The 16,140-nt window shown below is 36.6% G+C and overlaps 1 protein-coding gene across 1 annotated transcript; it reads right to left on the bottom strand.

Moving 5' to 3' along the window:
- Window positions 1–6,227: 6,227 nt before the first annotated feature.
- Window positions 6,228–15,615, bottom strand: LOC132273605 (F-box/kelch-repeat protein At3g06240-like). The gene is given in 3 exon segments (XM_059774584.1): window positions 6,228–7,721; window positions 13,292–13,353; window positions 15,603–15,615. Coding segments are annotated over 3 exon segments (1,224 nt in total). The 3' UTR covers window positions 6,228–6,572.
- Between the last annotated feature and the right edge of the window lie 525 nt (window positions 15,616–16,140).

The following is a 16,140-nucleotide window of genomic DNA, read 5'->3' as shown; positions in this document are numbered from 1 at the left end:
GCATAAAGTTTACCACCAAGACTAGCAATTTTCTCCGGTTCGAAAAGATCCATGTGAATTAATTCAAGTGGTTTAGAAGTGGTTATATCCTTTTTCCTTTTGAAAGAAGACTTGATTTGCTTACCAATTTGGCAAGCACTACACGGTTTATCTTTTGAAAAATTTATTTTCGGGAGACTCTTGACAAGTTCATTTTTAGATAATCTTGAGATTAAATCCATGCTAGCATGACCTAACCTTCTATGCCACAACCAACTATGTTCACTTGATGACATGAAACATTTAACATTTTGTTCTTGAAGTTCACCTAAGAGCAAGGTATATACATTACCACTTCTAGGAGCACAAAATATTTGAGATTCATTTCTTTTAACAATACATTTATCCGATTTAAAAGTCACATCAAATCCATTATCACAAAGTTGGCTAACACTAAATAGATTATGCTTTAAACCTTCAATAAGTAAAACATGTTCAATCGATAGAGATGAATAAATACTTATGATCCCAATGCCAAAAACCCTTGCCTTTAGAGTTGTCTCCAAATGTTACGCTTCCTCCGTTGTATGCTTCTAGAGAAGAGAATTTTGTGTGATCATCCGTCATATGTCTTGAACATCCGCTATCTAGAAACTATTTGTCCTTAGAAGATGTGGAAACCTTGAAGCCTTCCTACAAAAGAGATTTCAAGTATTTTCATTTGGTACCCAAATCTTGTTGGGTCCATGGGAGTTAGCTAAGAGCACATATGTTCCGTTAAGAACCCACTTCTTTATGATCTTAGGCTTTCTCTTTGAACAGTCTTGAATAAGGTGACCCATTCTTTTACAATAATTGCATCTAGAATTTCTGTTCTTGCTTTTGACAAAGTAGTTGGCCAAGGGCTCTCTTTTTTACAATAGGCATGCTTTCTTGTCAAAAGGGTCGTATCCTAATCCATTTTTATTAAAGACACTTCTTTGAGCACCTAGCATTAGTTTTAGATTTTTGGTGCCTTGAGTAAATTTTGCTAGACCATCAATTTGATCTTCAATGATTAACTTCAAGGATTCATTTTTAGAAATAAGTTTAGGTGATCTAGTTTCTTTAAGTAACATGCATTCCTTTTTCAAGCATTCATTTTCATTTAGAAAAGTTTGAAGTTTGTTTTCAACAATAAGTTTTTCCCTTCTTTGAGAAGCACATTTTTTGACCATTTTACCTAGTTTATCATGCAATTCCTTAAAACCATCAAGTAATCCATTATATGCATCAACTAAATCATTGTAAGACATTTCACATTCAAAAGAAGAGTCAAAATTAGAATTTACCTTATCCCTGTTTGCCATGAGACAAAGGATGGCTTTCTTTTCATCACTTTCGAAGCCATTTGAGTCATCATCTTCCCAAGTGGCTTGCATTGCTCTCTTCTTTTTCTTTTCCTCTTTATAGGCATGACAATCGGCTTTGAAGTGTCTCGGTTTTCCACACTGAAAACAAGTAGGGGTGTCTCGTTTGCTTTGTCCATTTGATGATTCACCCTTTTTGAACCTTCATTTGTTGAATTTCTTCCTATGAAGGAATCTTTTGAAGGATTGAGTGATGAGAGCCAGATCATCGTTTTCATTTTCGTTATCTGCAACTTCCTTTTCTATTTGAGATGCTTTGAGAGCAATTTCCTTCTTTCGATGATGATCTTCTTCTCTATCTTTTAGGGTGATCTCCCACGTGAGAAGAGAGCCAAGGAGTTCATCTAACTCAAGTGTGTTGAGATTGTGAGCTTCCTTAATTGCCGTTGCTTTTGCATCCCATTTTTTGGGTAAGCTTCTTAGAATTTTCCTTGTAAGATCATAGTTAGTCATAGTTCTGCCTAGATGTTTCAAGCCATTTATAATGTCAGTAAATCTCACAAACATTACACTAATGGACTCATTTTCATTCATGCGAAACAATTCATATTGATGCATAAGAATGTCAATTTTGGATTCCTTGACCTGTGAAGTTCCTTCATAAGTAACCTGGAGTTTATCCTAGATTTCTTTAGCTGTGGTACAAGTAGAGACTCTATTATATTCACTAGGACTTATAGCACAATTTAGATTAACTTTAGCTTTAGCATTCAAGGAAATAAGTTTATAATCCTCGGTGTCCTATTCAGCTTCAGTTTTAGGGATTCTTCTTGTGTCCACAGTTTTCATTGGAACAAAAGGTCCATTAACTATAACTAGCCAAATTTGATAGTCTACGGATTGAAGAAAATCTATCATTCTATTTTTCCAATATCCGTAGTTTGTGCCATCGAACCAAGGAGGTCTAGTATTAGATTGACCTTCTTGATGAAGATGACCATTTAAGTTTGCCATGATCGTTCTCTACTACACGTAAGCTTTTTCAATAGAGTTCTTACTCTGATACCAAATGTTGCCCAGGTATAGACTTTAAAGGGGGGGGGGGGGGTGAATAGAGTCTAAGCAAACTAAGGTCAATTTTCGTTTTTAATTCACTAACTATGAGAAAGCTTAACTTCCTTGACAAATATTGAAGAAGGTTAACTAAACTTTAAACTTCAAAAGCCACAATTTATCAAACAAGATATGAAGCAATAAATGTAAGAGATAGAGATAGAAGTTACAAACATTTACTCAGCGATTTTTAGCGAGGTTTGGAAACTCCTACTCCTCGGCTCAAGACCCCTCTTGAGACTTCCCAATTCACTATGGCTTCTCCTTGCGGGTGGAGAGCAAACCTTTTACAAGAAGCTCTTCTTTGCTTCTAAATGCTAAGAGAAACACCTTATCTTAGTCTTCCTTGGGCCACACCAGCCCTTACAAGATTTGAACAAGATTGATGAAGTACAAGATGATCTCTCTTAGATCTAAAATATAAGATTCAGCTCACTCTAGAGTATGTATGAATAACTTGAAGCTCAATACTCTTTGATGATATAAAGTATGTGTATGATGATGAACAAAGGTTATATGATTGCAAAGATGTATATCTTAATGAATGCAATACATTTAATGAAGTTCATAAGTCTTTATATAGACTTCTAGACATGTCTGATAAGTGTTATAGCTGTTGGACACGCTCTTCAAGAAAAAATACCCGTTAGAATTTTGAAATACGCAGTTTCGGTCGACTGAAATGAAACACCCTTGTGTTTCGATCGCCCGAAATGGTTTTAAGATTTGGTCATCATCCTCAGTATCTCTGTTTCAGTAGACCGAAGTAAAATTCACAGTTATTTCAGTCGTCCAAAATGATTTTAAGATTGGTCATCATTCTCAGTATCTTTGTTTCGGTAGACCGAAGTAAAACTCACAGTTATTTCGGTCGTCCGAAATGGACTTTCATTTTCAGGAACACGTTTAGATGATGTTTTACATTTTGGTCCTTTGCTCCTTGGACACTATGAGTGAGATGATATGCATAGTTTTGGAAAAATTGAGTTTCAAGATTTTCATACAAACTTTAACACGGTTTCCTAAAACGCTCACCATCCTAGCTAACCCCATTTTGATAAGATGCTGAAGACTTGTCTTTGACTCTTGATTCCTTAGTCCTTTTCTCATGCCTTGCAATGTCTTGTTTGATGAAGATATTAGTGAACATAGAACATCATTAATGAATTATGATCATCAAAAGCCTTAGATTCAAGGTCAACAATCAATATTGAATGTACCCACCCACGTGGAATGTTTAGAATTGCTGGTCATTAATCCGGCAGCCTCCTAGTGGTCAATCCATTACTAGATGCAATCTACATCCCCACTAACCCATGTTGGATGGCCTAGATGGCCCGATCATACAACCTCTTGAGCAACCCAAGAGTCTTTCACTCCAGCCTTCTCATGCTCACGAGACTCGAACCCAAGACCTCTTATGCGAAATGGAAACTACTAATCTCCATCTACCTATTAGGCAACTTGTTGGTGATGTTTATAAAATAAGAAATAAATATATTTAAAGGATATTTTGAAAATTTAAAACACGGTCCAACAAATGGTGCGGTTATGGAGTGAAAACGGGAATGAGGATGAGGAATATCCCCGCCCCATTGCCATCTTTAATTAGCTTGGGTTGAAGATTTAAATTTAATCAGTCTATTATTATTCAGGAAGCATGAACGTATGACTACCTAAATAAGGATTTAGGTTGAATATAGGAAAATTACCAATGAATTATATTTCTGAATAGTGACTATTAATATGAGTGTGTGTAGCCTTCGGAAGAAATAAATTAAAAATTTAAGGTCACTCATATTTTTTCTTTTTCTATTAAAGTATTAACAAATATTCCAGAATCTAATTTTACTTTGATTTGTCTTTACAGTCATCCTAATTTCTTTTTTCTTTTCTTTTTTTTTTTTCTTTTTTTTTTTTTTTTAATTAAGCAAACAAATTTACAAGTGGTTGAATTAGTTCAGAAATGAAACATGATAGTATCGTTTATCTTTTTTAATTTTTTTTTGAATTATTTTCTAAAATTTAAAAATAATGACATATGCAAACCAAGTGAGAACCAACGAGCCAGTGGCCTAGTGGTATCAGCCTCTTACTTCTCAAAGGAAGATCGGGGTTCAAGTTTCAGAAGAGACGTGTGTATGAGTACAAAATTTTAATAACTATGCGAGCCAGCATAGTCATTTGAATTTTTACAAATTCATCCGTTTCTATTCCAATTGAACTGTTGAAATATATAAATATTTTTATATAATCGTGGAGGGAAATCCTCCACCAATCATAGTGATCCGGTCAATTTCCTTTCAACTATAAATATTTCTATATAATGGTATTGCAAAATCCTCCACCAATCACGGTGTCTCCTTTGAGACATTTTTACACCTTCCATATTCTATTATATTTACCATGCCTATATAAAGGCTTTTTGTACTTAAGCAGTATGCATATCTGAATAATAGAAATGTTGCCCATGGGAGAAAGTGAGGAGTTCCTCTACTAAAGGGAGTTCACCGGAGTTTTCAGGGTCCACGAACGCTATTTATTTTCCTTTCTTTTTAAGTGTTTGTGATTTCAGCTTGCCCATTTCCTTGGGGATGGCTAACTGCTGCAAGAACCATGTAAATCTTTGTGTTTTCCATCCTCTGCTTATTCTTGATTTGCATTTTATATTTGCAAATGGTATCACAGCCTAGATGTTCTTGTGTTATTATGGAGCATATTCTCTATGTCTTCTTCACATTCCTTTTCCGGTATAGTTCCGGTTGGTTTTTCCCGGCATAGTTTTGGTCCGTTTTTCAGATGGTTCAGCACCTTGACGTTCCTCGGTGTAGTTCTGGCCAGTTCTAGTCATTTCCCAACGTTGTTCGGGCCATTTCCCGGAGTAATTCAGGCCATTTCCCTGCTTAGTTCTGGCCATTTTCCCTGGCATAGTTCCAACCATTTTCTCTGGCGAGTTCCAATTTATTTTTCCCGGCAAGATCTGGTCATTTTCCAACAAGATCTTGTCAATTTCTTGGCTTTGTTCCGGACAAAATATATATATATTTCCTAAGCAATATACTATTAAAAACTAGAGCAGGAGGGCCTGCCCCACAACCACCAAGAGAAACAAAGAAAAATCACTTCCATAAATTGGCTAATATAACCTTCAGAACAAAAATGGAGCCAAAGGGAAGCATCAAATGCAAAAGTCTAAATGCCCAACAACAACCTTGGGCACCAAAAACCAGTAACTCCACAAAGCATATCAAAGACTAAATATTATAACCAATTTTATGCTCATTGTCAAAAGCAAGAAAACAAAGCCCAGCTCAGGGATACCACATTGTAGCCCCATCAAAAATTCAAAATCTAGAAATACATAACCAGTATACCACATTAGGGGTGTCAACCAAAGGAAATGAAAAACACATTGATTATTCTACAAAGAAAATTAGTACGTAATTTGTAGACAAACATGCAACAGGGGCTTAGTGCCGTGGTGAAAGACTTGGGTTGGGTTTTCAAGTGTAAAAACATAGGTTCAGATGCCAAAGGTTAGGTTTGTATCCATTATCGGTATCACCACCCTTAATTAACATTAATCAAAATGCACGACACATTTTGAAATATTTTCAATAACGATTAAATTCTTTTAAATGACTGATCTATTAAACTGAAAAACCTATTCATACGGTTGGTTTAATCAACCACATCTAATGTGTGCGGGAAAAATAGTGCCTAAATTGAATTCAAAATATAATTATGTCATCCTGATTGTAGACATATAATTAAGTGGCTTGAGTACAAGCAACTTTATAATAAAAAGGATAATGAAAACCTCCCAAAAAATTACAAGAAAGAGATACACAAAATTTCATCAAAATAATCATAGCTCAAACGGTTTAATCATCTTTGTCTAATTTTCACTATATAACTAACACAGATTTTCAACATACCATTCACGGAAAAAACAAGAAAGAAAAGGAAATCAGCCCACTAGTTGCAGATCAGTCTCTATGTATAACGTCCAACGCAGTATTCAACAACCATCCATTTCCAGAGAAGGAAGAAACACACAAAGTAAATCAGCCACAGCAACATCATCATCACTGCTATTTTTTCCACACGAATGGGGTCGGCCACATAATGTTACTGCAAGTGCTGGGGCTGCTCATCATTCCCATCAATGCAGTTGGGTGAGACCAGACTCTCCACATACCAAATCGGTCTAGAAATATGGGGACAATTAAAAATTTTCGTCAATGTATTTCCTTTAGTATTGTAAGATACAAAATTTGTGTCAAGAATGTTGTAGGATCCTGATTTCAATTGATCAAACTTCAGTAAAAGTTTACCATTACTCAAGAAACACAATGGTGCGAAGTGACTTAAGGGTCTGTCCCTGTCATATGGGAGGGTAATAAACTTAGTCCAAGATTCCTTCACGCCATATTCTTTCATCAACCACACCTCAACCAATCCTCCATTAACATCATATGAGCGAGAAAGTGCATACAAACATCCTTCGAAAGCTCCCAATATGTCAAATGACAAATCCGTTCTGCCCTGAATATTATCTAGGGACATCTCACTAAATACCTCCTTACATAAATCGAAAGAAAAAATTACCCTTGGTATATCAATGCCGACCCTGGGTATCAGTAGCCAATGAAGAGCTCCATTCAAGAAGGTTCCATTACTAGGCACGAAAAATCTTTCATGATAACTACGACTCAGGTCTTGTATTGTTCTCCAAGAATTGTGTCTAAAACTAAACATATAGAATCGGATAGTCTCATATTTATTAATAGTTCCCGCTCCCAAAACTATCTTGTAATCATCTTTAGAGGAGTCAAAAGCAAACCCATAACATAAGACGGTTAAGACCATAAGTTGACGAACAATGGGTGGTTCTGGCAATTCCTTGCAGACTCTAGTGGAAGGGTTGTATATGACAACCTTGAATTCATCAACAACATAACAAATCAAACCATTGCAAGAAGCAATTATACATTGGTAGATGTGATATCGACTCCACCGTGGAAAATCCAACTTCACTAGTGCTTTCCTTTCGTAGTCTATGAATTGGGGAGGTGGATTAGAGGAAAAGATTTTCTGGCGGTTCTCTGATCTATTGAGATGCAATTTAACGAAATAGGGATCAGAAATTAGAGAACGATATTGGTTGGATACGCACCTGAATCTCAAAAGAGATTTAACTGGAAGTCTTGAGAGTATGTCCACCTCGATTTCTCGAGGTAGGTTCAGCGACGATTCCATTGTCATCATATGGTTTGTCTAAAAGATGATGGTTGGAACAAACCCTAGGACCTGATTGTCTGGACTCTTGAGAGAAAAGTGGCGAGGATTATTCCGTGTGTGTATATATTTTGATAGAACGCGAATACGCCGAAACTGATCAATAAGGAAATCAAGGAGGATAATTGAATTTATTAAATATATATATATATATATATATATATATATATATATTATTGTCTTTATTTATTATTTCCTGATTTTGTAATTATTAATTATTGGTGCATTTGTGATTGGATTATGCAATAAGTAAGAATGACTTACTAACGGGGAAGTAGGCAAAGTCTTGTCTTTTTTTATACCCTCCAGTATCCTTAGGCTTGCCCCGACTAAGTTTCGTCGACCCCGTATATAGCTGGATATGGTAGCGGAAGCATGGCCCAAGTAGTCGTCATTTCCTAATGACTACATTAATTAAGGATCAACATAGGCTTTTCTTGCCTAGTTGAAAATTAATAAAACTCTAAAGAAATTAAAAAGTAGGACTCAAGAAGCTCGATATCCTCTCCTGCGAATTGAAAGGTCTTTTGCTTTTAAAGACCACCAAGTCTTATAGATTTTCAATAAACTCATTAAGTTCTACGTTGAAATACTTTTTCACATAAGTTTAAATATCTCAATATTCTATCGATATCTTTCAAACATGTATAATAGTTTTTTAGAAATTGTAATATATATATATTTTTATTACATTCCAAAATATAAGAAAAGTATTCCAATGATCTCCAAATAAAAATTAATAATACTAATTTACTGAGAAAAATAAAACTTTGTAGAGAAAACTAAAATTGAATGATAAATTAGTCGAGAAGCTCCAAAGACTTAATTGTCTCGTTAAAAATTGATAAAAACTTTAAGAAAAATTAGGGTTAGGAAGCACGATATTTTTCTAGAAGGTGGTAACGGGCATAACCGAATACGTGTACATTCCTACTAGAAGTGTATTCAAGTTTAATATTTTTTTATGGTGAATAAAAAACTTAATTTACATAATTCATTAAAATTTTTTTTTATAATTGTATTTTGATTTGATATTTTTTAATTACGATAATTGTAGAGACATACTTAACAAAGATATAGAGTTGTTAAGAAACATAGAGTGCATAAGAGAATTCTATATACACTTGTAAATATATTTAAAAAGATTAATAGAGGAAAGCAAATTAACGATAACCTAGTATAATTATTTGTTCTTTCTTTTTCCTTCAATTGACAATTTGTTCGGCTCGCGAGAAAGCACTGGTTCCGCTTCTCGGATTGGGTGGAAATGTGGAATAGAATAGTGTGGTGTGCGGGCGTGCCAGGAACTGCAATAGTTCCAAAAGTAGAAATCTGAACGGTTATCTAGTTGGAAAGTTGTAGGGATCAGGCGATTGTACGAAGGTCTGGAATGACCACATTCGAAGGGTCTTTTTTGCCTTTGAAGAAGGACTTCAAACTATTCTACGGCTAATGGAAATGAAGACGATATTGAAGGTGTAAAGCTGGAAATTAAAGTAATTGAGAGGGACTGCCTTCAACAAAAGTAGCCGGCCTACTGAGTTGGAAAGCTGACTGTTGGGTCTTTTCAGAATTGTTTGGCTGAGGGGCCAAACCTTGGTTCGTGCTTCCAAGGGTCTATTCCAATATAGACTCGAACCTTTGAGAGATTCGGTCTACTATTTCTTCTAGCTTCCGCTCATTAACTAGAGCGGCTTTTGCATGATCTTGGCTAGCCTTAGACTGGTCTTACGCAACTCTGGCTAAGTCTTGAGTGACTCTTGCTTAGTCTTGCGCAAACCTATTTTGTTGCATAGCCATCATGCGGATGTTGTCCATGATAAGTCCTTTTGCCATGGTTTGGGCAAAATTTTCCACCATGTCACTTTCATCAGGTGTAAACCGTGAACCTTCAGTTGGAAGGTTACTGGCTTACAATTCATCAATCTCGGAAGGGTCTTGGATAGACTTGCCTTGCCTTCTTCCACCGGCCATTGAACAATCTGTCTAGAGGTCTCGCCGGGCGTGCCAATATGTTCGGCTCACGAGAAAGCGCTGGTTCCACTTTCCAGATTGGGTGGAAATGTGGAATAGAATAGTATGGTGTGCGGGCATGCCAAGAACTGCAATAGTTTCAAAAGTAGAAATCCGAATGGTTATCCAGTTGGAAAGTTGTAGGGATCAGGCGATTGTACGAAGGTCTGGAATGACCACCTTCGAAGGGTCTTTTTTGCCTTTGAACAAGGACTTCAAACTATTCTATGGCTAATGGAAATGAAGACGGTATTGAAGGTGCAAAGGTGGAAATTAAAGTAATTGAAAGTGCAAGACTGAAAATTAAGATAACTGAAATGCATGACTGGAAATTAGAGAATTGAAGTGCAGTGCTTGGAAATTAGAGTGTTAAAGTGCAGTGCTTGGAAATTAGAGAATTAATGTGCAGTGCTTGGCTGAAAGTAACAAAAGGAGTACAGGACTGGAAATTCATCGCAGGGAATGAAAGCTATATAGAATAGCAAAGTGATGGACTTAACTTAAAAGTATGTAAATTCATTGCTGGAATAGAAAGTACATGAACTGGCAAAGTGCTAGGTTTAGACATAATGTAAATTCATTGCTGGAATGAAAGGTACATGAAATAGCAAAGATGCTGTGTTTGTATGCTGGGCAGGCAGGGTTTGCAAACTAGCCTTGGGTGCTCTATTTATAGAGCACTTTATTGCATGCAACAACTTGATGTGGCAACTCAGCAGCTTCTACATCAACTTATTCTGGACTGCCAAGTGTCCCATGTTCTCTTGGCAGTTGTAATTTCTTTTCAGTTAAACTTCTTCTTGTTCCTTATTTCTTCTGATGCACAACTCAAGCCATGTTTGTAGTAGTCATTCACGAACTTGCACCGTGGGTAGTTTTTGGAATGAAATTCCACTTGTCTTCTTCACAATTTGACACGCGTCCCACGTCTTCTTATTCTTCTTCCGTCCTCCATGAATTCTTCCTCCAATTTATACATGATTTAATCACCTTAAACCCATCATCTAAAATCCACATCAACCATTTTCAGTTAGTGGTAGTAGTTACATGAGACACTTCCACTTTCAACTGATCTTATTCCACGATCTCTTGTAATCCCTTCCTTCTTTTGTATAATTTCTATATATATTATGCATGTATATAGAAGTTATTTGCAGACCACGTTCTCCTGGCTTTGGGTAACTTCCTTCCAATTGAACTTTCCATTTTGGTCTTTGTATCATGATGCTGTGGCCCCTTTCTTTCAGCGATTTCTTCATCGTGGAAAATATATATATATATATATATATATATATCCATGAATACATCATCCCCCACATTTGCTGACCATTATCTCCATATTTTAATAACCTTCCTTAATCAAACTTTCCCTTCTTGCTTGATGGCGTCGTGGTCTCTTCTTTCAGCGATTTCCCTTTCATGAGTCATATCTGATACATAAATATATATCCATAAATACAGATATTCCCCACGTCCTTTATTCCTCTATAACTTTCCTCAACCAAACATTCCTTCCTGTTTTCATGGCATCACGCTCTCAGGGCACAAACGACTTCTTTTAAATCATGGGTTTAATATATATATATATATATATATATATAAATATATTAAACCCACGGTTTTGCAGAATTACAGCACCAAATACTGACTAGGTCTGAACAAGCCGTTGAGATTTCCTAAAAATAAGGATAAATTCTAGGCCCACGTTCTCCTCCCTTGACTTGGTCATTCTTGAAAGAATTAATCCACCGTGGCAAGTTCAATAAGACTCGCCATGTGTTAATAAATCATTTGTTGGCTAATCTGTGACTTTAAACTTCTCATTAGATTGCACTCATAATAGTAACTCCATGCCACCTTTTTAGGACATTATATCCCAAACTTGGTAAGTCCTAATGGGACTCACCACTTTCCTTCAATTCAATAATTCCACGTGGTGGAACTTCTCTCGACCAATCACTCTTTTAATGAAACTACATAATTTCAATGTCCCAAAAGAATATATTAACAGCGTGGTGAGTTCCATTAGACCTTGCCATATTTCTCTTTTCTAGTGGTAACCCATGTCAATAATTACATGTCACGCCTTTTTTTATTGGATAATTAGTGTAGAAACCCCATATGGTAAACTCGCTAAAATTTGCCATTTGTCATCTTTCCATTGGACAAAAATAATGGAGTAAACATATGCCCTTCAAATTCCATGCCTTGTGGAACAACTTGATGACAAGGCATGGGATTTGAACCCTCGCCATCATGGCCTACTTAATCTTCAATGTTCTATAGCTGGCTTATGAGTTCCATCCATACCAATCTCTTTTGCCGCTAACCATAAACATATCATAAAAAATCTTATCTGTTTCTTTCTTTTAAATTTCAAAATTCCATCTAGACCCCTTCTGAATATGCCCTTAGAAACTCGAGATAATTATTAAAGGGAAAATTTCAATGTAACATGTGGCTGCTCCCTCGGCTTCTTCTCTATCACTGATTTTGTATCCCAAAGGAGTCCTATCCATTTATGGCTTAGTGCTGTCAGACTTCCCAATCCTCATTATTGCCTTTTTAAATTTCGAAAATCCTCCAACTAATCCTTCTTAAAAAAGGCATCCTTGGACTCCGGAGACTTACCACAATCAAATCAAATCTTCCACGTGTTATTCGGCTGGTCTCTTGATTCTTTCTATGCTACTCTTTCCTGCCGCTAAACACGTTTCATCTTCAAATAGACTTCTTATCTATTTATGGTAGTACATCATTCAGCTTCCAAAACTCTTAAGACTTCCCCTTTTGAATTTCGACCCCAACCAACAATCCTCGAAAAATGTCTTTAGTCTTTAATACCTTCCTTATTACTCCTATATATATATGTATACCTTCTGTCCTTATCACTTAGCCAAAACCCTTTTCTTCTATCTTCTCCTTTTTTCCTCTCCAAACAGAAACCCTAAAAGAAAAAGACCTCAGTCACGAATCATGGCTCCTAAGAATCCCTCCAAACAAACCACTAGTTTATCCCTGCCAGCCCCTTCCATTCAAACCAAAGTCAAAACTCGTAGTCATAGCCACCAAGTTCAAATTCTTTTGAAGTCTTTAAACCATGCCAGACTTCATCTCGAGCCTTTAGTTGATCTCAAAGACTTTTCAGTTGGACTGGGTCCAGCTTTCACTGACGTAGCCCCCTCTGAATTGGCTGAATTCTATCCTTCCTATAAATCCCCTCTCCCCTTTGAGTCAGAATTTCCTTTTATCTCAAAGAAAGGGAAAAAGGTGAAACCTTCTTTCAACATCAGAAATTGGCCAACATACCGCTCATCTTGGTCCTCTTAGGTAAGTCGCCTTTCCAAAGATGAAAAGATTTCTTTGCAGTGGAAAAAATAAGGCATATTTGACATCATTTAAATTAGTAAGTCTTCTATTACACTTGATCCGAACCTTCTCTTTCCAGCTCTCTTCTTTTGGTCTTCAACCACTAATTCTCTTCACCTTAAATGTGGCATGATGTCTCCCACTTTGAGAGATATTTGTTGTATTACAGGTCTTAAACCCCATGGAGATGATGTAAGTGCCACACTCTATATTGATCATTTTCTCTTTCCTACCAAAAACACTGGAAGTAAGAAATTCATCTCCTCTTATCTTCCTTTTATCAAACATTGCAAGAAAAACGGGCCAGTTCAAGAAGAAGAACACATTGCTTTCCTGATCTGTTGGCTTTCTGGCCATTTGTTGTGTGTTCTATCTAGCTAAGTTATAAAAGACTTTGTCCAAGTAGCCATTTCCTTAGCCAGAAACGGAGACTTGGCCCTGGCCCCTCTTGTGCTTTCTCACTTATACAGAGGCTTGAACGACTTGCTTTTTTCAAAATTTTCAATGTTCCAAGGTCCATTTTGGTTATTCCAGATGTGGCTTAAAGTGTATTTTCAAAGTAGAACTTCACCCCTAGCCACTCAAACTAGAAAATCCCTCTTATGCTATTCCCTGGCAACAACAGACCCTTCTCCTTTCAGCTTTGCTGAAAACTTTGAATATTTCTATAATCAATATGAAACTAGAGATGATGGATTCTTTGACCCATTTACTTCCCTTAATCGTATGCCATCATGGTTGGTTCCTTTTCCTTGAGTGTCTACCACAAAACATTCGGAAGATTGGAAGAACATTTGGGCTAGCTTTCTTCTTGCCCGTGATCTTTATTATAGCATTGCCCAGCCCACTCTAAGGAATAGCTTTTGCGGTGTTGAGTTCTACAATCCAGCCCAATTAGTTAGACAAATGGGTTTTACCCAAATGATTCCTTTGCCACCTTGTAAGTCCTATAACAGGTTCTTTAACCAACGAGTAAGGCTCACCGATGCATAGCAATTTGCAGCAATTAACAAAGCTTATGTAGCGGAAAGAACAACTTTCAACTTCTAAGGCTATACTAGCAAGCCTCGGTCAACCAATAAATTTGATGTATGGTGGTCAACTTATATTTCTTCTACTTGAACAAAAAATCAAAATGGTTGTCTGTGACTCCATCTTAGCTTCCTTCAAGCCTTTATCTCTAGGTACAAATATATTTATTGCAAATTTCCCTTTTCATCTTCCCTTTTGAATTTTGTCAACCTTCCTAATACTAGAAACTAATCTGATGATTCCTAGATGAAGAAGAAGAAATACTTGAGGAGAGTGAGGAGGATGAAGGTGGAGAGAAAACTACTACAAAGCCCAGCAAAATTGAAGGGATGGCCGAAAGTGGAGATGTTGATAAGCGCTGAATACTGTATATTCAAGCGCCCTAAATTACATTAACAAAGTCCATTAATTGATTATTTTATGTAGATTAACTCCATTTGCATGTTTTTTGTGCATTTTCAGGTTAAAGTGCAAAAAGGAAGCAAAAATGATGCCTTGTGGAATTTTGAACAAAAAGGGTGCCAATTCTGAATTTCTGGCAGCAGTAGAACCTGATTTTTGTCGCCATTTTCGACCTAGCAAACTCAAGAACTGGACTTCCATCATAACATGAAAGATTTAGAGCTCTGAATCAGCTTTCCAAATCTTTAAGTGGTTCATCATTCGGAGTTCGGAGCAGAGAGTTATGATCTTCTTAACAGAGGTGTGCAGAACTGCCTGGCAGCACTGAAGTACTGCTTTTCTCCCCATTTTCGACCAACCAGACTTGAGAATTGGGTCTTCATCAAAACATGAAGTTTTTAAAGCACTGAATCAGCTCTGTAAATCTTCAAACAGATCGTCATTTGGAGTTCGGGGCACAAAGTTATAGCCATTTTACCAAAGTAGGTCAGTGCTGAGCAAGAAGAGCATGTTGCACATTACACTAATTTAGAGTGCTCGAGACCACCCTTCGAGTGCTCGAAATTCTGGCAGATTGCACTCGGAAATGGCTCAATTCAGCCACTTGCACATTGGTTTCCTCAATGCCATCTTCCTTCTTTATGAAGTGGTTGGAGGTGTTCCTTGGAGGAGAGAGAGCCTTGACTTGAGCTTGATAAGAGAGAGGGAGGACCACACATTTTACATTATCCTATATTCTAGCAAGATAGAGGAGAGTAGAGAGCAAGGAAGAGGGTGTTCTTGAGTGCTACAATAGGAGCACGAAAATGGAGTCTTGGATGGAGCTTCTTCCTTCTTCTAGCTCAGCAATGGGTAACTAACTCCTTATCTAGGGAGGTGATGAAACCCCTCCCTTGTAAGCATGTGTTAGTATAGTTTATTTTTGGGGATTACAATGTATTTTTGATAGTCTTTCCATGATCAAGAGCCTCATTTTTGTTGTAATGAATGTTGAATGTTTATAAATGATTATTGTGAGTTATTCATCTTGTCTTGGATGGTTACTTTTCTTAATCATATTGCTTGCACTTCCATGGTGACAATGGAAGTTAGATCATGGAATGGTTTTAATGGCATGGAGTTGGAGAACCTAGATAGTTCATGGCTTAGGGTTTCCCTTTGATGGTCTATACTTGATTTTTAGCTTTATGTGCATTCACCATTTAAATTAGGGCTTGATAATCCTTGACTTAGTAAGCATGTTCTAAGCTACATTTTAGTTTAGGTAGTTGATCATGTGAACCTTTGATGGTTTATTCTTGCCTTTCTATTTGAATGAACTTCTTGAGGATATTATAGCAACCTAGTATTGTTATATATCATGACTATCATATATGTTGTTTTTCCCTTAAATTAATCTTAACCTAGCATGTGTATAGGGATGCAGGTGGATTCATTTCCCTAGCCTTCTTTACTTGTACTTCACTCCCTTGAATTCTTGCAATTTATTGTTTTATGCACTTTTAATTTCCTAGCTTAAGTGACATCCAACAAAACCTTTATAAACCCTTCATCATTCTAAGAATGATTCTAGACATTTAGG

Source organism: Cornus florida, unplaced genomic scaffold (assembly GCF_030987335.1).
Source record: "Cornus florida cultivar Cherokee Brave unplaced genomic scaffold, ASM3098733v1 CherokeeBrave_3.0.0_Hap2_Chr01, whole genome shotgun sequence".
NCBI lineage: Eukaryota > Viridiplantae > Streptophyta > Magnoliopsida > Cornales > Cornaceae > Cornus > Cornus florida.
This window is presented reverse-complemented; position numbering and strand designations above follow the sequence as displayed.